Genomic DNA, 20,415 nt, shown 5'->3' with positions numbered 1-20,415 from the left:
ATCGCAGAGACGGGACCGGGACCGGGGAGGCTGGGCCGCGCCGCCGGGGAGACGGAACCGGGGCCGGAGAGACGAGGCCGAGGCCGGGGAGACGGGGCTGGGACCCTCTGTCGGCAAGAGAAGCAGCGTTGCGCGCAGCGGTCAGAACCCGGGCCCCGGAGTCGGAAGGACCCGGGTTCCCATCTCATCCCCTGCCCCTCTTTCCGGCCGCCTCCTGCCCCACCCCCTGGCTGTCGCCCGCCCATCTCCCGTCCCTCTGTCTGCCCGCCTCCGTCCCCCCCTCCGCCCGTGCCTTGGCCCTCTGCCCGCCCGTCTCCCGCTCCTAGTCTGCCCACCTCTTGCCCCTCTGCCTGCCCGTCTCTTGCCCCAGGCAGCCCGTCTCCTGCCCGTCTCCTGCTCCTCCGTCTGCCTGCCTCCTTCTCCCCCCGCTTTCTGCCCGTGCGTTGCCCGTCTGCCTGCTCGTCTCCTGCCCCTAGCCCGCCCATCTTCTGCCCCCCCCGTCTGCCCGCCTCAAACCCCTCCGCCACCTGCCCTCCTCCTCCTCCGGTGCCCCGGATCCAGGGTGTGCCCTTCGGCCGTGAGGTTTGTGCGTGCCTGCCGGGGGTGTGGATGCGTGCGCCGGGCGGGAAGCGGAGAACCGGAGGGATCGGTGGAACGGATTAGTCAGAGGCAAGAGGAAATAGTTATCGTTTTCAGGCGGGGCTGGAAGAACGACGACGGAAGAGGAGCGGATTCATTCGGCAGCGGTATTTGTCGAGCGCCGGCTGCCTGAGCGCCCGGGAGAGGACGGGAGAAGGATAGGCGGACGCGTCCCCCGCCTGCGGCCAGCTGGCCGTCCGGAGGGACCCGGAGCTCTTCCCCGCGGGATCGAGAGCGAGCGTGCGTCCGGAGGACGCTCGGGATCGGGAAGAGCCGGCTCGGTCCGGGGGAACGCCGGGGGTCACGCCGCGGTTCGGGCGGCGACGAGACGGGCGAGGTCGAGGGACAGCGAGTCGGCTGGCGTTAGAGGGGCGAAGCGTGCGGGCTGGACCGTAGCAGCCGATCGGCCGGGTGAGGGGACGCTGATCCTGACGGTGGCGTGCGTCGGGCGCCCACCCCCTGCCGGGCACTGTCTCAAGCGCCGGCGGAGAGACGAGCCGATCGGATCGTCCCACTTGGGGCTCGCGGGCTTCGTCCCCGTTTTCCAGATGAGGGAACTGAGGCCCAGAGAAGTGAGAAGGAGCGTGGCTCAGCGGAAGGAGGCCGGGCTCGGGAGTCAGAGGTCGCGAGTCCCGATCCCGGCTCCGCCACTCGTCAGCCGGGTGACTCGGGGCAGGTCGCTTCACTTCTCCGGGCCTCACTGACCTCATCTGGAAAATGGGGATGAAGACCGGGAGCCCCACGGGGGACCCCCCCCCCCCGATGAGCGCGTGTCTACCCCAGCGCTTAGAACGGTGCGCGGCACATGGTAAGCGCCTAACAAATAGCGCTATCATTATCGTTGAGCGAGGGGGGAAGGGGATTGAGGGCTTTCGGGCCGACGGCGAGGAGTTTCTGTTGGACGCGGAGGTGGATGGGCAGCCGCCGGAGGATCTCGAGGAGGGGGGAGACACGGACTGAACGTTTTTGGAGAAAAGCGACGCGGGCGGCGGAGCGAGATCCGGACGGGAGCGGGGAGAGACGGGAGGCGGGGAGGTCGGCGAGGAGGCCGACGCCGTCAGCGAGGCGGGAGAGGACGAGTGATCGGATCAACGCGACGACGGTCTGGATGGAGGAGAAAGGTTGGACTCTAGCGACGTCGGCGGGGTCGAAGTGATGGGATTTAGTGACGGATTGAATAGCGGAAGGAGACCAGTCCAGGGTAACGCCCCGTGAGACGGGAAGGACGGCGGTGCCGTCCGCGGTGATGGGAGAGTCGGGGAGAGGACGGGGTTTGGATGCGGAGTTCCCATCTGGGCACGTTCAGCTTGAGGCGACGGGGGGACAGCCGAGCGGAGAAGTCCCCAAGGCGGGAGGAGACGCGGGACGGCGGAGAGGGAGAGAGCCGGGGGCCGGAGGGGGAGAGGTTTGGGAATCGTCCCGCGTGGAGGCGGGGGCGGAAGCCGCGGGAGCGGACGGGTCCCCCGAGGGAGCGGCCGGAGATGGACAAGGGAAGGGGACCCGGGGCCGGGCCCCGAGGGACCCCCGCGGAGGAGGAGACGCAAGAGGAGCGGCCGCGGACGGAGGGGGACGGCCGGGAGGGGCCGGGGGCGGCCCGGACCAGGCGGGAGGACGTCTCCGGGAGCGGAGGGTGGGCCGCGGCGTCCGAGGCGGCCGAGAGGTCGAGGAGGCTTTAGGACGGGCCAGGTGACGGAGGGGCTTCAGAGCGGAGAGAGCCCAGGCCCGGCAGTCAGAGGACCCGGGTTCTAATCCCAGCTCCGCCACCCGTCTGCCGCGTGACCTCGGGCGAGCCGCTTCACTTCTCCGGGCCTCGGTTCCCTCACCCGTAAAATGGAGATGAGGACCGGGAGCCCCACGTGGGACGGGGACCTTGTCCAACCTGCTTATCCGGTATCCTCCCGGGCGCGTAGTACAGCGCCCGGCCCACGGTGAGCGCTTAACAGATACCGTACCAAAAAAAAAAAAAAATTGGTAAGGAAGCCGGAAGCTTCTCGGCGGCACGCCCCCGTGCGTTTGTGTTCGTGGCGCGCTTACTGTGCGCGGGGCACTGTACTGAGCGCCTGGGAGACCGCAGTGTAACAGTAGAACAGATCCGTTCGCTGCCCGCAACAAGCTTAGAGGGGGAGACGGACGCGAAGCTAAATAAATAGCGGCAAGAGCCCGGGCCTGGGAGTCAGGGGATGTGGGTTCTGATCCCGGCTCCGCCGTTTGTCTGCAGCGTCACCTTAGGCAGTCACTTCACCTCTCCGGGCCTCGGTTCCCTCGTCTGTGAAACGGGGACGAAGACCGTGAGCCTCACGCGGGACGACCCGATGACCCTGGATCTCCCCCAGCGCTCAGAACGGGGCTCCGCACCTAGGAAGCGCTTAACGAATGCCAACGTTGTTGTTGTTCTCTGGGCCTCGGTTCCCTCATCTGGAAAAGTGGGGATTATTGATCGTGAGGGGGGCGGGGCCGGGAGGGGGGGACGAAGAAAGGGAGCGGGAGGTGGGGAGACGGGGGCGCGGTCGGGGAAGGCCTCTGGGAAGAATGACGATCGTGTCGGTATCCGTTAAGCGCTTACTCTGTGCCGAGCGCCGTCCTGAGCGCCGGGGGAGATACGGGCTCATCGGGTGGGCCCACGGGAGGCTCGCGGTAAATCCCCATTTTCCAGATGAGGTCACCGAGGCCCAGAGGAGCGAAGCGACCCGCCCACGGTCACCCAGCTGCCGGGTGGCGGAGCCGGGATTCGAACCCATGACCTCTGACTCCCAGGCCCGGGCTCTTTCCGCTGCTTCTCTGACGGTCAGCTCCTTGAGGAGTTGACTTAAGGGCCCCCCCCGCCCCAGGCTCCCCAGAACACACACATAGACACACCCCTTTGTGAAGCCATTTTGGATTCTCTCCTAAATTAATTCCAAAGAACGAATATTTCCGCTCCTTTTAAGGTCATGGAAACACCAGGGAAAAACAAAAAGAGGAGCAAAACCGCGCCTCAAGACGTGCCCGCGTCGTTCTCGAAATGTCGCCTCCCTGTCCCCCTTCCCGTCTCCATCCCTCCCCCCAAAATGCAGCCCTTTCCCAGTTGGAGGAAAGTTTCACCTCGGAGAAGGCGATAAAGGCCTTTGGCGGTTCTCTCTCGGGGTGCGAAGACATCGTGTCGTGACAATAATAATAATAATAATAATAATAATAATGATGTCGGTATCTGTTAAGCGCTCACTCTGTGCAGAGCACTGTTCTAAGCGCTGGGGGAGACGCGGGGGAATCAGGTGGTCCCACGTGGGGCTCACGGTCTTCATCCCCATTTTCCAGATGAGGGAACCGAGGCACCGAGAAGCGAAGTGCCCACGGTCACGCAGCCGACGCGTGGCAGAACCGGGATTCGAACCCCTGACCTCTGACTTCCAAGCCCGTGCCCTTTCCACTGAGCCACGCTGCTTCGCCGCGCAACACGCGGCCCACGGGAAGACACAAGCCCCCGAAACGGCGGCGGGCAGCTCCGACCTTCTCCTTTTCCTTCCTTCCGGCTCTCCTCTCCTCCCCTTCTTTCCTCTCTCGGATCTCTTCCCTTATTAACGATAATGACGGTATTCGTTAAGCGCCCGCTACGTGCCGAGCGCTGTTCTGAGCGCCGGGGCGGACGCGGGGTCATCGGGTTGTCCCGCGTGGGGCTCCCGGTCTTCGTCCCCAGTTGGCAGATGAGGAGACCGAGGCCCAGGGAGCGAAGTGACCGGCCCGGAGTCGCCCAGCTGACGGGCGGCGGGGCCGGGATCAGGACCCGTGACCTTGTGACTCCCAAGCCCGGCCTCTTTCCGCTGAAACCGCGGTTCGCTCCCTTCCCCCTTTCCCTCCTTCCCCCTCCCCGCCTTCCCTCTCTTCAGTCGGCCGGTCGGTCGGTGGGGTCGAGCGCTTACTAAGTGCAGGGCCCTGTCCTGAGCGCTCGGGAGAGTGTGATGCAGCGGGTCTGTCGGACACCTCCTCTCCCCCTGTCGAGCTTCCGGTCTAAAGGGGGAGACCGACTTTGACGATCAGCGGTCTTTATTGAGTGCCCGCTGTGTGCCCGGCACCGTTCTGGGCACTGAGATGATGATAACGTGGGTATCTGTTAAGCGCTTACCACGTGCGGAGCACCGTGCTAAGCGCCGGGGGAGATGCGGGGTCATCGGGCCGTCCCCCCGTGAGGCTCCCGGTCTTCATCCCCGTTTTCCAGATGGGGTCACCGAGGCCCAGGGAAGCGAAGTGACTCGCCTCAAGTCACCCGGCCGATGAGCGGCGGAAGCGGGGTTAGAACCCAGGACCTCTGACTCCCCAGCCCGGGCTCTCTCCGCCGAGCCGCGCCGCTTCTCTAGATACAGAGGCGACCGGGCTGTCCCCGTGGGGCTCGCCGTCTTCGTCCCCGCTTTCCGGGCGAGGGAACCGAGGCCCAGGGAAGCGAAGCGCCTCGCCCGCCGTCACCCGGCGGATCGGCGGCGGAGGCGGGATCGGAACCCACGGCCTCGGACTCCCAAGCCCGGCCTCTTTCCGCCGGGCCACGCCGCTTCTCTAAAATAAATGAATGCGACTGAATGAATGAGTCGATTCCTCCTCCTCTCCACCCCCTCCCTCCCTCGCCGTGCTGGCCGAGGGCGACCCCCTCCCCACGTATCCACGGAGGCGCACGCCCCACGTGTCCCCGACGACGATCCTCCTTAGGGACGACCTCCTCGCCGGGGCTCTTGGCCTTCGTCCTTTCTCCGCCGCTCGATCTCGGTTTCTTTCCCGCGGCCCCTTCCGGCCGAGGTTCGGATGAGCGGGGGGAGATCTTCCGGAGCTGCCGGCTCCCGCCGGTTTCCCGGGCCCCCGGGGTGGACGCCTCCCAAGGGCGGCGGGGTGAAACGGTTCCGCCCGGGGAGCGTCCTCGGATGACAGCCCGGCGGAGCCCGGACGGGCGGCGCGAGCGGCGGCGTTGGCGCCCCGGGCCGGAGGGGGGGTCGGATGGGGTGGGGAAGGGGCACCGGGGGGCCCACCGGCCGCCCGGCCCGCCGCCGACCCCCCCGGCCCGCGTCCTCCCCCCGTCCCGGAATAATAATGTCGGTACCCGTTAAGCGCCCACTAGGCGCCGAGCACCGTTCTGAGCGCCGGGGGGGGGGATGCGGGGTCATCGGGTCGTCCCCCGTGAGGCTCCCCGTCTTCCTCCCCACTTTCCGGATGAGGGAACCGAGGCGCAGAGAGGCGAGGCGACTCGCCCACGGGCCCCCAGCTGCGGATCGGCGGCGGAGGCGGGATCGGAACCCACGACCTCTGACTCCCAAGCCGGGCCCCTTGCCGCTGAGCCGCGCTGCTTCTCCTAGACCGTGAGCCCGTCGGCGGGCGGGGACGGTCTCTGTCTGTGGCCGAACCGTCGGTTCCGAGCGCTCCGTTGGGCGCTCTGCACCCAGTGAGCGCTCCATAAATGCTAGCGAATGAATGAATGAGAGCTCACCTCCTCCGGGAGGCCTTCCCAGACCGAGCCTCCCTTTCCCTCCGCTCTTCCCCCTTCCCCTCCCCTCAGCACCGTGCCTATCTGTGGGCATTATGTACTTCTCTATTTATCTTATTAATGATCCGTATAGACCCGTGATTCTACTTCTCTATTTCGACGGTATCGACGCCGGGCCGCCTGCCGTGCGTTGTCCGTCTCCCCCCTTCTAGACCGCGAGCCCGTCGTCGGGCGGGGGTGGTCTCTCTCTGTTGCCCCACGGTACTTGCCAAGCGCTTAGTCCAGTGCTCTGCACGTAGTAGGCGCTCAGGAAATACCGCCGAACGAATGAATGAGAGAGCCGCGCCCGGGGCCTAACCTCCAGCCCGAGACCGTGGCGGGATCGCCCCGGTCGACCTTATTTCCGCAGCTTATCGTGTGAGCCCGTTGGGGGCGGGGAACGGGTCCGTTCATCGCTGTGGCGGACTCTCCCCGGGGTTCAGTACAGCGCTCTGCGCCCAGAAAGCGCCCGGGAAGTACCGGTGAAGCAGCGGGCGGCCGTGTCCGTTTTAATTGAATGTCTCTCTCCTTGGGTAGATGGCGAGCCCCGCGAGGGCAGAGATCGTGTCCTATTAACTCGCTCGTCCTCTTCCAGGCGCTCGGTACAGCGTCTTGCACACAGTAGACCGTAAGCTTTTTGAGAGCCGGGATCGTATCGACCGGACGACGACGGTATCAGTTAAGCGCTCACCGCGTGCCAAGCGCCGGGGGAGATACGAGGTAGCGAGGTCGTCCCCCGTGGGGCTCGCCGTCTTCATCCCCGTTTTCCAGACGAGGTCACTGAGGCCCAGAGAAGCGAAGCGACTTGCCCGAGGTCGCACAGCAGAGAAGCGGCGGAGCTTCGAGAGCGGGGATTATAATGCTGGTGTTCGTTAAGCGCTCACTGTGCGCGGAGCGCCGTTCCAAGCGCCGGGGCGGACGCGGGCGAATGCGGTGGTCCCACGCGGGGCTCCCGGTCTTCATCCCCGTTTTCCAGATGAGGGACCCGAGGCCCAGAGAAGCGAAGCGACTCGCCCCCGGTCACACGGCTGCCAAGGGGCGGGGCCCGGGATTCGAACCCATGACCCCTGACTCCCGAGCCCGGGCTCTTTCCACCGAGCCGCGCCGCTCCTCTACTGATTCTCCTCTGCTCTCCCAAGCGCTCGGTACAGCGCCTTGCACGCAGTAAACTAGAAGTCCCGTGAAGGCAGGGATCTCGAGGACGGGGGAGGGAGTGTGGCCGAGCGGGCAGAGCCCGGCCCGGGAGTCAGAAGGACCTGGGTTCTAATCCGGCCTGCGCCACCGGTCTGCTGCGTGACCTTGGACGAGTCGCTTCGCTGCTCTGTTGCCTCCGTCTCCTCATCCGTCAAATGGGGGTGGAGACCGGGAGCCCCACGGGGGACGGGGACCGGGTCCGACCTGACTGGCCCGTATCCACCCCGGCGCTCGGTACGGTGCCCGCTTATCGTGATGGTGTCGTTCTCGTCCGTCCGGCTCCCCCGATCAGGCCGTGAGCCCGTCGTGGGGCAGGGACCGTCTCTATCTGTAGCCGAACCGTCCGTTCCGAGCGCTCGGTACGGCGCTCCGCACGTCGGAGGCGCGCGATAGATACCATCGAATGAATGGATGGCACAGGGTAAGTGCTTAACAAGTGCTCCGCTGTGTGTCCCTCAGTCAGCGCATCAGTCATTTGGATGTTCTGAGCGCTTACGGTGTGCAGGGCACTGTACTGAGCACTTGGGAGAGGACGCTACGACGGAAGAGGTAGACGAGTCACTTCACTTCTCTGTGCCTCAGCTACCTCATCCGTAAAATGGGGATGGAGACCGGGAGCCCCACGTGGGACGACCCGCTTCCCCTGTGCCTCCCCCAGTGCTCAGAACGGTGCTCGGCACATAGCGGGCGCTTAGCGAATACCAACGTTGTTATTACAAGTTCTCTACTCGTAACAGACTCGCGGTCTAGTGGGGGAGACAGATATCGATATCAGTAAGTTGCAGATAGAATAATAAAGGTATTCGTTAGGCGTTTATTACGCGCCAGGCCCCAGAAGCAGCGTGGCTCAGGGGAAGGAGCCCGGGCTCGGGAGCCAGAGGTCGCGGGTTCGATTCCCGGCCCCGCCGCCTGGCAGCCGGGTGACTGTGGGCAAGTCGCTCCACTTCTCTGTGCCTCAGTGACCTCATCTGGAAAATGGGGGTCGAGACCGTGAGCTCGCGTGGGACGACCCGATGACCCCGTATCTCCCCCAGCGCTTAGAACGGTGCTCGGCGCGTAGTCAGCGCTTGAATGCCAACATGATGATTATTACGAAGCGCAGGGTGGATCCAAGCAAATCGAGTTGGACGCGGTCCCCGTCCCACGTGGGCTTCGCCGTCTCCGTCCCCGTTTTATAGATGAGGCGGCCGAGGCCCGGAGAAGTGAAGTGACCCACCCCAGGTCACACAGCAGGCAGCTGGCGGAGCCGGGATTAGAACCCGTGACCTCGGGCTCCCGGGCCCGGGCTCTAGCCAGAAATGCCGTGGAGATGGAGGTGGGGGGGGGGCGGGGGAGGGAATAAAGGGGGCGAATCCAGGATCGGGGGCGACGCAGAAGGGAGCGGGAGCCGAGGAGAAGGGGGGCCGAGTCAGGGAAGGCCTCCTGGAGGGGGCGGGCGCTCAGTAAGGCTCTGAAGGGGAGGGAGAGGGATCGTCCGGGGGATCTGGGGCGAGCCGGAGGCCCGGGGAGGAGGTCGGCGCGAGAGGAGCGGAGCGCGCGGGCCGCCGGGGGGGAGGACGGAAGGGACCGGAGGGAGGACGGGGGACGGGGGCCCCGGCTTCCAAGCCGACGGTGACCGGCTTCCGTTGGACACGCAGGTGGGCGGACGACGGCCGGAGGGTCTCGAGGAGCCGGGAAATCCCAACCGACGTCTCTTTCCTCTTCCACCAGGAGCGGGGCCCGAGGCCGTGAGCGGGAGGATGAAGGGCTACGCGACCGGCTCCCCTCCCGGAGGCTTCGCCGGCCGCCGGGCGCAGATGAAGTGAGTCGGGCCGGGACGTCGCTCGGGGACGGAGGGGGGCCGTCCGGACCCAGCCGGCGGCGCGGGACCCGAACCCGGGACTCCCGGCTGCCCCCTCCGGCCGTCGCGGGCCGTTCCCGTTCTCCCGGGACGGACCTTTGGCCTTCCCTGGGTGGGGAGAGGCCTGGGTTCCGAGGCGCCGCCCCCTTTTATGGTGTCCGTGAAGCGCTTACTACGTGTCAGGCGCCGTTCTGAGCGCTGGGGGGGGGGGGGGCGCAGGTCAGCCAGCGGCAAGAGCCCGGGCTTGGCAGTCGGAGGTCGTGGGTTCTGATCCCGCCTCCGCCGCCTGTCGGCTGTGTGACTCGGGGCAGGTGGCTTCGCTCCTCCGTGCCCCGGTTCCCCCTTCCGTCAAATGGGGATGAAGACTGGGAGCCCCACGGGAGACCCCCCGATGACCCCGTATCTCCCCCCGGCGCTCAGAACGGTGCTCGGCCCGCAGTGAGCGCTTCACGGATACCGACGTTATTCTCGTTATTACCGTGCGGCTGCCATCTGTGAGACCGCCAGAGAGGCGGCGTGGCTCAGTGGGAGGAGCCGGGGCCTGGGAGTCCGAGGTCATGGGTTCGAATGCCGGCCCTGCCCCCCGCCAGCTGTGGGACCGTGGGCGAGTCACCTCGCTTCTCTGGGCCTCGGTGACCCCATCTGGAAAACGGGGATTAACCGTGAGCCTCACGTGGGCCAGCCTGATGACCCTGTACCTATCCCGGCCCTTAGAAGGGTGCCCTGCGCGTAGTGAGCGCTTAACGAACACCAACATCATTAACGTTATCATCACCCGAGGTCACCCGACAGGCCCGTGGCAGAGCCGAGACTCAAACCTCGTCCCCCCCCGTTTGCCCGGTCCCCGGTTCCTCCGCTCGGTCGGGCTCACCTCGGTCCATCAGACGTATTTCATTCACTCGCTTCGGTCGTATTTGTCGAGCGCTTACTGCGTGCTGAGCGCTCTGTACTAAGCGCTCGGAAAGTACGATTCCCACGGAGACGATCCCTGCCCGGAGCAGGTCGCGGTCTAGGAGGGAAGACGATGATACCGGCATCTGTTAAGCTCTCACTACGTGCCGTGCGCCGTTCTAAGCGCCGGATTCATCCATTCTTTCGACAGTATTTGCCGAGCGCTTACTATGTGCAGAGCACCGGACCTGAGCGCTTGGAACGGACAGTCCGGCACGGATAGAGACCGTCCCTGCCCGACGACGGGCTCCCGGTCTAAACGGGGGAGGCGGACGGCAAAGCGAAACAGAAACGAAACAACATCCACAAGATAGATGGATCGGGGAGATGTGCAGCTCGTTAACGAAATAAATAGCCACTCGTCACCCGTGCGGCCTTGGGCGAGTCACTTCTCTGTGCCTCAGTTTCCTCAACTGTTAAACGGGGATTAAGTCCGGGAGCCCCACGTGGGACAACCCCGTCACCTCGCATCCCCCCGGGGCCGAGAACGGTGCTCGGCACACAGTAGGCGCTTAACGGATACCGTCCTCCTCGCTGACACCCCTCACTAAGTAAGTAACGCGGGGCTCCGGTTCTCCTTCTTCCTTTCTTTCAGCGGCTACGGCTCGCCGTCGTATCCCCCGTCGGACGCGGGGTCCGACGCGCGGTCCAGCGCCAAGGCCCTGTACGGTACGCGTGCCCTGTGGTACAAGGGTCCCCTGCGTGGGCGAGTGTGTGCTGGAGGGGAGGGTCTGGCCGCGGGGCCCCCCGAACGACCCCGTCTGGGGGAGCGGACGGGGTCATCCTTGGGGGGGGCGGGGGGTGTCCCCGGAACGACTGCCCCCCCCCCTTGCCGTCGCCCACGTCCGTCCGTCCGTCCGTCCCCCCCCCCCCGGCTGGTGAGTGCGGTCGCCGGGCCGGGGTGGACGGATACGATTCCTCTCCCACGTGGGTGGGGGTCTCTCGGGGGGAAGAGGAGGTGGGCGGGGGGGGGGCGGGGGTCTTTGGGAGGGAAGGGGGAGTGGGGAGCGGGTGGGGTCTTACGGAGGGAAGGAGGGAGGATGGGAGGGGTCTTTGTGGGGGGGAGGCCTTGGGGAGGTCGGGGGGTGGATGGGGGTCTTAGGGAGGGAAGGGAGGTGGGTGGGAGTCCTAGGGAGGGAAGGGGGTGGCCGGAGGCTTTTGGGAAGGGGGGAGTGGGTGGGGGTCTTAGGGAGGGGAGGGGGTGGCCAAGGGCCTTCGGGGAGGGGAGTGGGCGGGGTCCTTTGGGAGGGGGCGACCGGGTGGGGGTCTCTGAGAGGTGAAGGGCGGGTGGGAAGGGAGAGAGGCCCTCCCTCCGGGGTCGGATAGCGTCTCCTAAGGTGGAGGGCGGATGGGGGCCACTGGGAGGGAAGAGAGGTGAGTGGGGGTCTTAGGGAGGGAAGGGGGCGGCCGGGGCCTTCGGGGAGGGGAGTGGGCGGGATCCTTTGGGAGGGGGCGAGTGGGCGGGGGTCTTTGGGAGAGGAGGCTGGTGGGAAGGGAGAGAGGTCTTCCGGGGTCGGGGGCCGGATAGAGTCTTCTAACGGGGAGGACGGATGGGGGCCTCTGTGGGGGGGAGAGAGGCGGTGGGGGTCTTACGGAGGGAGGGGGCGGTCGGGGGTCTTCGGGGAGGGGAGTGGGCGGGGGCCCTTGGGGGGGGAAGGGGGCGAGTGGGTGGGGGCCTTTAGGAGGGAAGAGGGAGGCGGGCGGAGGGTCTTCGCAAGGGAAGGGGGTGCGTGGGGTTCTTTGGGAATGGCGGGGGGGGGGGGTGTCTCCGGGAGGGAAGGCGGGGCGGGCGGGGGTCCGAGGGATCAGGGCGGAGACCCCCCGTGGGAGAGCTGGTTCCGGAGCCAGAAGCCGCCCGGTCATCCCCCCTGCCCCCCGTCCCTCCCGGGGGCAGGGGGTGGTGCGCAGTGTGTGCGCGAGAGGCGGGGCGGGGGGGGCCGGGCTCCCTATCGGCCGCGTGGCGAAGGCGGCTCTGGGGGTCGGGCAGGGAGCGGGGGCCGGGCCGAGGGCTCGGGGGGCGGGGGGCACGGGAGCGGGGGGTCTTGGCCGCGTCCTCCGTACGGGCAGAGTCGGTAGAGAAGAGGAAGGGGAGGAGGGTGATGGAGTGACGCCGATTCATTCGTGCATCCGGTCGTATTTATTGATGATCGTTCATTCAACGGTATTCATTGAGCGCTTACTGTGTGCGGAGCACTGGACTGAGCGCTTGGGACGGACAGTCGGGCAACAGGTGGAGACCATCCCGGCCCATCGCCGGGCCCCCGGTCCGATCGGGGGGCTGTAATGATAACGTCGGTATTTGTGAAGCGCTCGCCCTGTGCGGAGCACCGTTCTGAGCGCCGGGGGAGATCCGGGGTCATCGGGTCGCCCCGCGCGGGGCTCACGGTCGGTTCCCATTTGACAGATGAGGTCACCGAGGCCCAGAGGAGTGAAGTGACCTGCCCCCGGTCACACGGCCGCCGAGCGGCAGAGGCGCTTACCGTGTGCGGAGCACTGTACCGAGCACTTGGGAGAGGACAGTACGGCAATAAACAGCGACCGTCCCTACCCACGGGGGGGTCACGGTCTCGGAGGCGGGGGGGGGGAGACGGACGTTAATAAAAAATAAAACGAGGGATGTGGACATCGGTGGCGCGGGGCCGGGCCGGGGGAGGAAGAAAGGGAGCGAGTCGGGGCGACGCGGGGGGGGGGGAGAGGAGGAGGGGGGCGCTCAGTAAGGCTCGGAAAAGGGGGGAGAGGAATCGTCAGGGGGGATTTGAGGCGGGTGGGAATTCCGGGCCGGAGGCGGGACGGGCGAGCCGGAGGCCCGGCGAGAAGGTGAGCGGCGGCAGAGGAGCGGAGTGTCTCCGTCTTTTGCCGGACTGTACTTTCCGAGCGCTGGGTCCGGTGCTCCGCACACGGCAAGCGCCCGGTAGATACGACCGAACGACCGAAAGGAGAGCAGGGAGGGGATCCAGGAGGGGGCCGGGGGACGGACGGCTTTAAAGCCGAGAGCGAGGAGTTCTCGCTTGACGCGGAGGTGGATGGGCAACCGCCGGAGGTTTTCGAGGAAGGGGCGGGGGGGGTGACACGTCCTGAACGTGGAGAGAGGCGATCTGTCGAGCGCTTACTGCGTGCGGAGCGCTGTACCTTTTGCTTGGGTATTCGGTGAGCGCTCACCGCATTGGGAACGCTCTGGTGCTCGGGTATTTACCGAGCGCTCGCCGCGTTCGGAGCACTCTGGTGCTCGGGTATTTACCGAGCGCTCGCCGCGTTCGGAGCACTCTGGTGCTCGGGTATTTACCGAGCGCTCGCCGCGTTCGGAGCACTCTGGCGCTTGGGTATTTACTGAGCGCTCGCTGCATGCGGAGCACTCTGATGCTTGGATATTTATTGAGCGCGTACTGCATTCGGAGCACTCTGATGCCTGGGTGTTTACTGAGCGCCTGCCGCGCGCGGAGCACTGTGCCAGGCGCTTGGGCGCGTCCAGCGCGGCAGAGCCGACGGTCGCGATCCTTGAGCCCAAGAAGCCTCCGGCCCCTCTCGTCGCTTGGCGTTTTCCCGTCCCGGCGTCGGCGTCCGCCGCGATTCCCCCCGAGACGCGGACGTTTGTCCCGTTGGTGACGTTTGGGAGCGGGGAGAAGATCCCCGTTCTCCGGGCCGGGGGGGGAGCCGAGGACGCCCGCGCTTTCAACTGCCCCTTGCCTCATCAGGGACCGAAGGATTGTTCTTCTTCAGATCGTCGTCCAAGCAGAGGAAGAAAGGTAGCGAAGCGCGGCGCGCCGAGCGCGAGCTGCGTGCCGGACCGCCTGCTCGCACCCTCTCGGCTGCAAAACCCAAATCGGGGGAGGGAGGGAGGGAGGGGGCCGGTCGGCGGGCTTCCTCGAGCGCTCACTCTGTGCGGAGCGCCCTCCTGAGAGTCCGAGAGAACGACGGAAGCGGCGGCGCGGCTCAGCGGGAGAAGCCCGGGCTGGGGAGTCGGAGGGCGCGGGTTCCGATCCCGCCCCCGCAGCCGGTCAGCCGGGGGACCTCGGACCAGTCGCTTCACTGCCCTGGGCCTCGGTCCCCGCCTCTGGCAAGCGGGGATGAAGACGGGGAGCCCCGCGTGGGACAACCTCATCACCTCGTATCGTCCCCGGCGCTTAGAACGGTGCTTTGCACGTAGTCAGCGCTTAATAAATGCCATCGTTATCATTATTACTATCAGTAAGCGGACACCCCCCCCCGCCTACAAGGCCCCTCGAAGGCCCCGGGGTCCGGGGCGTTGAACGTTGAGGTCGCGGGGAGAGATTCGTCCCATTCGATCGTATTTAGAACGGCGCTCGGCACGTGGTAAGCGCTTAACAGATACCCCCATGATAATAATGACGTTGGTATTTGTTAAGCGCTTACCGCGTGCGGAGCACTGTTCGAAGCGCTGGGGGAGACGCAGGGGAATGGGGTCGTCCCACCTGAGGCTCACGGTTAATCCCCGTCTGACAGACGAGGGAACCGAGGCCCAGAGAAGTGAAGCGACTCTCCCACGGTCCCACAGCTGACGAGCGGCAGAGCTGGGATTCGAATCCGTGACCTCTGACTCGCAGGCCCGGGCTCTTTCCACTGAGCCGCGCCGCTTCCCAAATAAATCATTAGATAAAATAAATCATAATTATTCCTCGAGCACCTACCGGGCTCCGTTACGTGACGGGAGCACCTTCCCCACGGTGAGCCAGTTCCCCGTGGATTCTGGAAACCCGATCCCTCGGCCTCGGCCTCGGCCCCGGCCGGGAGCGGCCTCTGTTTCGGGGGGCTGCCCGGCCTCCAGAGGCAGCGTGGCTCGGCGGAGGGAGCCCGGGCTTGGGAGTCAGGGGTCATGGGTTCGAATTCCGGCCCCGCCGCTCGTCAGCCGGGTGACTTTGGCCACTTCGCCTCCCTGGGCCTCGGTAACCTCACCTGGAAAATGGGGACGGAGACCGTGAGCCCCACGGGGGACGACCTGAGGACCCCGTATCTCCCCCGGCGCTCGGAGCGGTGCCCGGCACATAGTAAGCGCTTAACGAATGCCACTGTCGTCGTCGTCGTCGTCGTCGTCGTCAATCTCAGCTCCGGCCGAGAGCGGCCTCTGTTTCGGGGGGCCTCCCGGCCTACCAGACTCGGCCAGATGCCCCCCCCCGCCCCCCCCAGACTCCTCCTCCCGGGCCTCCCCCGATCTTCTGGTTTTCGCTGGTGTAAAGAAGAGAAGGAGTGTGGCCCAGCGGATACAGCCGGGACCCGGGTTCTAATCCCGGCTCCGCCACTCGTCCGCTGGGTGACCTCGAGCGAGTCGCATCACTTCCCTGGGCCTCGCCTGCCTCATCCGTCAAATGGGGATGGAGACCGGGAGCCCCACGGGGGACGGGGACCGGGTCCGACCCCATCTGCTCGGGTAATAATAATGTTGGCATCTGTTAAGCGCTTACTATGTGCCGAGCACCGTTCTAAGCGCCGGGGTAGACACGGGGGACTCGGGATGTCCCACGTGGGGCTCACGGTCTCCATCCCCATTTTACCGCTGAGGGAACCGAGGCACAGGGAAGCGAAGCGACTCGCCCACGGTCACCCAGCCGACAAGGGGCGGAGCCGGGATTCGAACCCGTGACCTCTGACTCCAAAGCCCGGGCCCTTTCCACTGAGCCACGCCGCTCCTCGGATCCGCCCCAGCGCTTAGTACGGGGCCCGGCACGTAGTAAGCGCTTAACGGAGCCCCCGATCATTATCATCGCGACGACGACGACGGCCGCTCCCATCGAGGTGGGAAAATCCATTTATAAATGCGACGCTACAAGAGAAGCGGCGCGGCGCGGCGGACGGAGCCCGGGCTTGGGAGCCGGAGGTCTCGGGTTCCGGTGGGACAAGCGGCCTCACTTCTCCGGGCCTCGGTTGCCCCATCCGTAAAATGGGGATGAAGGCCGCGGGCCCCACGCGGGCCGACCCGCCGACCCCGTGTCTCCCCCGGCGCCTAGGACGGTGCTCGGCACGTCGTAAGCGCTTAGCGAATGCCAAAATCATTATCATTAGAAGAGGAGGATTTTCAAGGCCACTTGGAAATCCTCCCGTTCCCTCCCGGATAATTTTGGCTTTGCAGCATTTGGACTGAGAGTCCCAGCGCGGGTTTTGGGCCGCTCTGGGCCGTGCTTCCTTTCCTCTCTCCCCCTCTTGGGTTTCCCGGACGGCGCGTGTTCGGACGCCGGGCTCCGCTCTCCCTGTCAGTCGACGCGGGGTTTCGAGCGCGTGCGCGGGTGCTGTGAGAAACGTGCAGCTTCTCATTTTCGGGGCACGCCGGGGGGGGGGGGGGGGAGGGCGAGAGGTTAGCCGGGTTTCGTGTGAACTCGGTCCTTTCGGAGCAGCGTGGCCCGGTGGAAGGAGCCCGGGCCGGAGAGGCAGAGGTCGCGGGTTCTAATCCCGGCTCCGCCACCTGTCTGCCGGGTGACCTCGGGCAAGTCGCGTCACTTCTCCGGGCCTCAGGGACCTCCTCTGGAAAATGGGGGCGAAGACCGGGGGCCCCGCGTGGGACGGGGGCCGTCTCCAACCTGATTACCTCAACTCGGCGCTTAGAACGGCGCTCGGCCCTTCGTAAGCGCTCGGCGGGTAACGCGGTCGTTATCGGCAGAAGCAGGGCGGCTCGGCGGAAACAGCCCGGGCTCGGGGGGTCAGGGGCCGTGGGTTCGAATGCGGCACCGCCGCTTGGCGGCCGGGTGACCCTGGGCGAGTCACTTCACTGGGCCTCGGCGGCCCCATCTGGAAGATGGGGATTAAGGCTGTGGGACAACCTGATTACCTCGCATTCGCCCCCCCCCCCCCCCCCCCCCGGCCCCCAGCGCTTAGAACGGTGCTTCGCGCATAATAGGCGCTTAACGAATGCCGCCGTCGTCATCGTTATTATTATCGTATTCATTGAGCGCTTACCGTGTGCAGAGCACCGTACTAAGCGCCGGGCCGGAGGCAGGGTCATCCGGTCGGATCCTGTACCGGCGTGGGATTCCCGGTCGAAGTTGGAAGGGGCGGGATTTCATCTCCGTTTTACGGATAAGGAAACCGAGGCCCAGAGAAGCGGAGCGCCTGGCTCAAGGTCACCCGGTAGACGTGCGGCGGAGTCGGGATTGGGACCCGGGTCCCTCCGCCCCCCCGGGGGCGGACCCGGTCCGCTGGGTCGCGCGGCCCCCCGCCGCGTCGGACCGCCCCGAGCCGCCGTCCGCCCTCGGGTCCCGGCCACGCCGGGGAGGGGCCGGAGAGCCGGGGAAGGGGCGGACGGTCGCCGCCGTATCCGTTCGGCGGCACGCGTCGAGCGCCCGCTGGGTGCGGGCCGCTGTACTGAGCGTGCGGGAGAGGACCGAAGAACGGTAGCGTGATGCTGATTTGTACGTATTGCTGTGACCCTATTCATTTTGCTGACGAGACGTCCATCCCCTCGATTCTGTTGATTGCTGTCGTTCTCGTCCGTCTCCCCCGATCGGACCGCGAGCCCGTCAGAGGGCGGGGACCGTCTCCGCCCGTCGCCGATCTGTGCGTTCCCAGCGCCTGGTGCGGTGCTCCGCACGTAGCGAGCGCTCGGTAAATGCCGTCGAACGATCGCGGGAGTAACACGGACACGACGCTCCCCGTCCGCCACGAGCTCACCGTCCATTCGTTCGTCCGAGGGTATTTATCGAGCGCCCGCTACGTGCGGAGCCCCGGACCGAGCGCTCGGAACGGACGAGTCGGCGGCAGACGTCTGGAGGGCGAGACGGACGTTCCCGGAAACAAACCGGCCGCGATCACCCCGGGGGCGGCGTGGCGGGCGCGTCTATCGAGCGCCCGCCGTGTGCGGAGCGCTCTGCTCGATGCAGCGGACGCGCGCCCTGCCCGCGACGGGCTCCCGGTCTCGCCCCGCTCCGGTCTGTCCTCGGCCCCGCCGCCCGGCTCGTCTTCCCGCAGAAACGCTCCGGGCCCGTCACTCCCCTTCTTAGACACCTCCGGCGGTCGCCCGTCGACCTCCGCTCCCAACAGAAACTCCTCGCTCCGGGCTTCGAGGCCGTCCGGCCCCCGGCCCCCTCCTACCTCTCCTCCCTTCTCTCTCTCCACCGGCCCCCCCGCCGCCCGCCTCCTCGCCGTCCCCCGGTCTCGCCCGTCCCGCCGTCGACCCCCGGGCCGCCCTCCCTCCTCGCCTCCGCCGAGAGGCCTTCCCGGACCGAGCTCCCCTTCTCCCTCTAACTCCCTCGGCCGCCCCCGCCTCGCCTCTCCGCGGCCGAACCCTCTTCTCCCCCCACTTCCCTCCGCTCCTCCCCCTCTCCCCTCCCCTCGGCCCCGTGCTCGTCCCCTCGACCGTCTGTGTTCTCGTCGCCCTCTTTATTCCGTTAATGAGACGTACGTCGCCTCGATCCTGTTTCGTCGCCACCGTTCTTACGAGCCGTCCTTCCCCTCGACTCTGTCCGTCGCCGTCGTCCCCGTCCGCCCGTCTCCCCCGATCGGACCGCGAGCCCGTCGGAGGGCGGGGACCGTCTCTGTCCGTCGCCGACTCGTCGGTTCCGAGCGCTCGGTCCGGCGCTCTGCCCGTCGTGAGCGCTCGATAGATGCTATCGGATGAATGGAAAATGAATAAGCGAGGGAGGCGGGCGTAGGCGGCGCGGGGCCGGGAGAGGGGGACGGGGGGAGGGGGCGACGCGGGAGGGAGCGGGAGAAGAGGGGGGAGGCCCCCCGGAGGAGGCGGGCTTTTACTCGGGCTCGGTCGCGAAAGGCGGCGGGCCGCCACCCGCGCGGCGCCCGGCCGCCGAGCCCGCGCCGGTTCTCCCTTTCAGAGCGACGGAAGGACTACGCCCGCGACGGCGTCGGCCGCGCGTCCGAGGTCTCCCGGTACCGCGTGGAGGTGAGGCGCCCTCCGACCTCCCGGGGGCCGGCGGGGGCGGTCGGGGAGCGGGCCGGGGGGGGGGGGGGGCGGGGCGCGGGGCCGCCGCCCGGCCCGGGAGCGGCCACGGCCTCCCGTCCCTCTCGCCAGCACCTCACCACGTTCGTGCTGGACCGGCGGGACGCCGTGGTCACCGTGGACGACGGCATCCGCAAGCTCAGGCTGCTGTTGGCCAAGGGCCGGGTGTGGACGCAAGACATGATCCTGCGGGTGGACGACAGAGCCGTCGGCCTCGTCGACCTGGAGTCGGGGGTGAGCGTCGCCGGCCCCCGGCCCCGTCCCGCCGCCTCCGCGGAACCCCGCGGGGGGGGGGGGGGTCCGGCCGCGCGCCCCGCGCCTCCGGCCCTCGGTCCCCTCACCCGGGAAGCGGTCGTGACGACGGAGGTGTCGGTTAAGCGCCCGCCGCGCGCCGAGCCCCGCGTCCTAAGCCCCGGGGCGGGTCCGGGGTCAGCGGGGCGGCCCCCCGCGGGGCCGACGGTCTTCGTCCCCGTTTCCCGGGCGAGGTCGCCGGGGCCCGGGGGGAGGCCGCGGGTTCGAATCGCGGCTCCGCCGCGTCGCCTTGGGCGAGACGCCCCCCCGAAGCGGCGCGGCTCAGTGGAGAGGGCCCGGGCCTGGGAGTCGGAGGTCTCGGGTTCGAATCCCGGCCCGGCCGCCCGTCAGCCGGGTGACCGCGGGCGAGTCGCTTCGCTTCTCTGGGCCTCGGTCACCTCGTCTGGAAAACGGGGACGGAGACCGCGAGCCCCACGGGGGCCGACCCGTCGGCCCCGGGTCCCCCCCGGCGCTTAGAACGGCGCTCCGCGCCTAGTAAGCGCTTAACAAATACCGACGTTATTTTTATCCCGCGGGCCTCGGCGACCTCATCCGTGTAATGGGGATGAAGACCGGGAGCCCCCCGTGGGCCAACCTCCATCCCTCCCGGCGCTTAGAACGGTGCGCGGCACGTAGCGAGCGCTTCCCCGGTGCCGTCGCCGCCTTTAAAGAAGTGGAGGGGTTAGAACCCGCGGCCCCTGACTCCCCAGCCTGTGCTCTTTCCACCGAGCCACGCCGCCTCTGGGGACGGAGACCGTGGGCCCCCCCCCCCCCCCCACGTGGGACGGGGACCGTGTCCCCCCCGATTCGCCTGGATCCACCCGGGCGCCGGAGGAGCCCTCCGGGCGGTCACCGAGCCCGGCGGACTGAGCGCTTGCCTGTGTCCGGAGCGCTGTAGTGAGCGCTCGGGAGAGAGCGCTGTGGCACGTCCCTGCCCCGATGAGCTTTGACGGCCTAGAGGGGGAGACGGGCGTTAATAGAAATCGAAGCAGCGCGGCTCAGTGGAAAGAGCCCGGGCCTGGCAGTCGGGGGTCGGGGGTTCGACTCCCGGCTCCGCCACTCGTCAGCTGCGTGACTGCGGGCGAGTCACTTGGCCTCTCTGGGCCTCGGTTCCCTCATCCGGAG

At 67.2% G+C, this 20,415-nt stretch overlaps 1 protein-coding gene across 1 annotated transcript in view; it reads left to right on the top strand.

Moving 5' to 3' along the window:
* Positions 1–349: 349 nt before the first annotated feature.
* The window catches only part of EPS8 (epidermal growth factor receptor pathway substrate 8), a 64,945-nt gene continuing 44,879 nt past the window's right edge, over positions 350–20,415 (top strand). The window contains exons 1-6 of the mRNA XM_039911255.1: positions 350–582; positions 9,023–9,113; positions 10,699–10,772; positions 13,796–13,846; positions 18,875–18,942; positions 19,072–19,233. Of these exons, the coding sequence (XP_039767189.1) occupies positions 9,052–9,113; positions 10,699–10,772; positions 13,796–13,846; positions 18,875–18,942; positions 19,072–19,233 (417 nt within the window). The 5' untranslated portion in view covers positions 350–582; positions 9,023–9,051. The remainder of the gene's footprint in view (positions 583–9,022; positions 9,114–10,698; positions 10,773–13,795; positions 13,847–18,874; positions 18,943–19,071; positions 19,234–20,415) is intronic.

This window comes from Ornithorhynchus anatinus, chromosome 2 (genome assembly GCF_004115215.2).
Source record: "Ornithorhynchus anatinus isolate Pmale09 chromosome 2, mOrnAna1.pri.v4, whole genome shotgun sequence".
NCBI classification, from domain to species: domain Eukaryota; kingdom Metazoa; phylum Chordata; class Mammalia; order Monotremata; family Ornithorhynchidae; genus Ornithorhynchus; species Ornithorhynchus anatinus.
The sequence above is the reverse complement of the archived record's forward strand: the minus strand, read 5'-3'. Positions and strand labels throughout refer to the sequence as shown.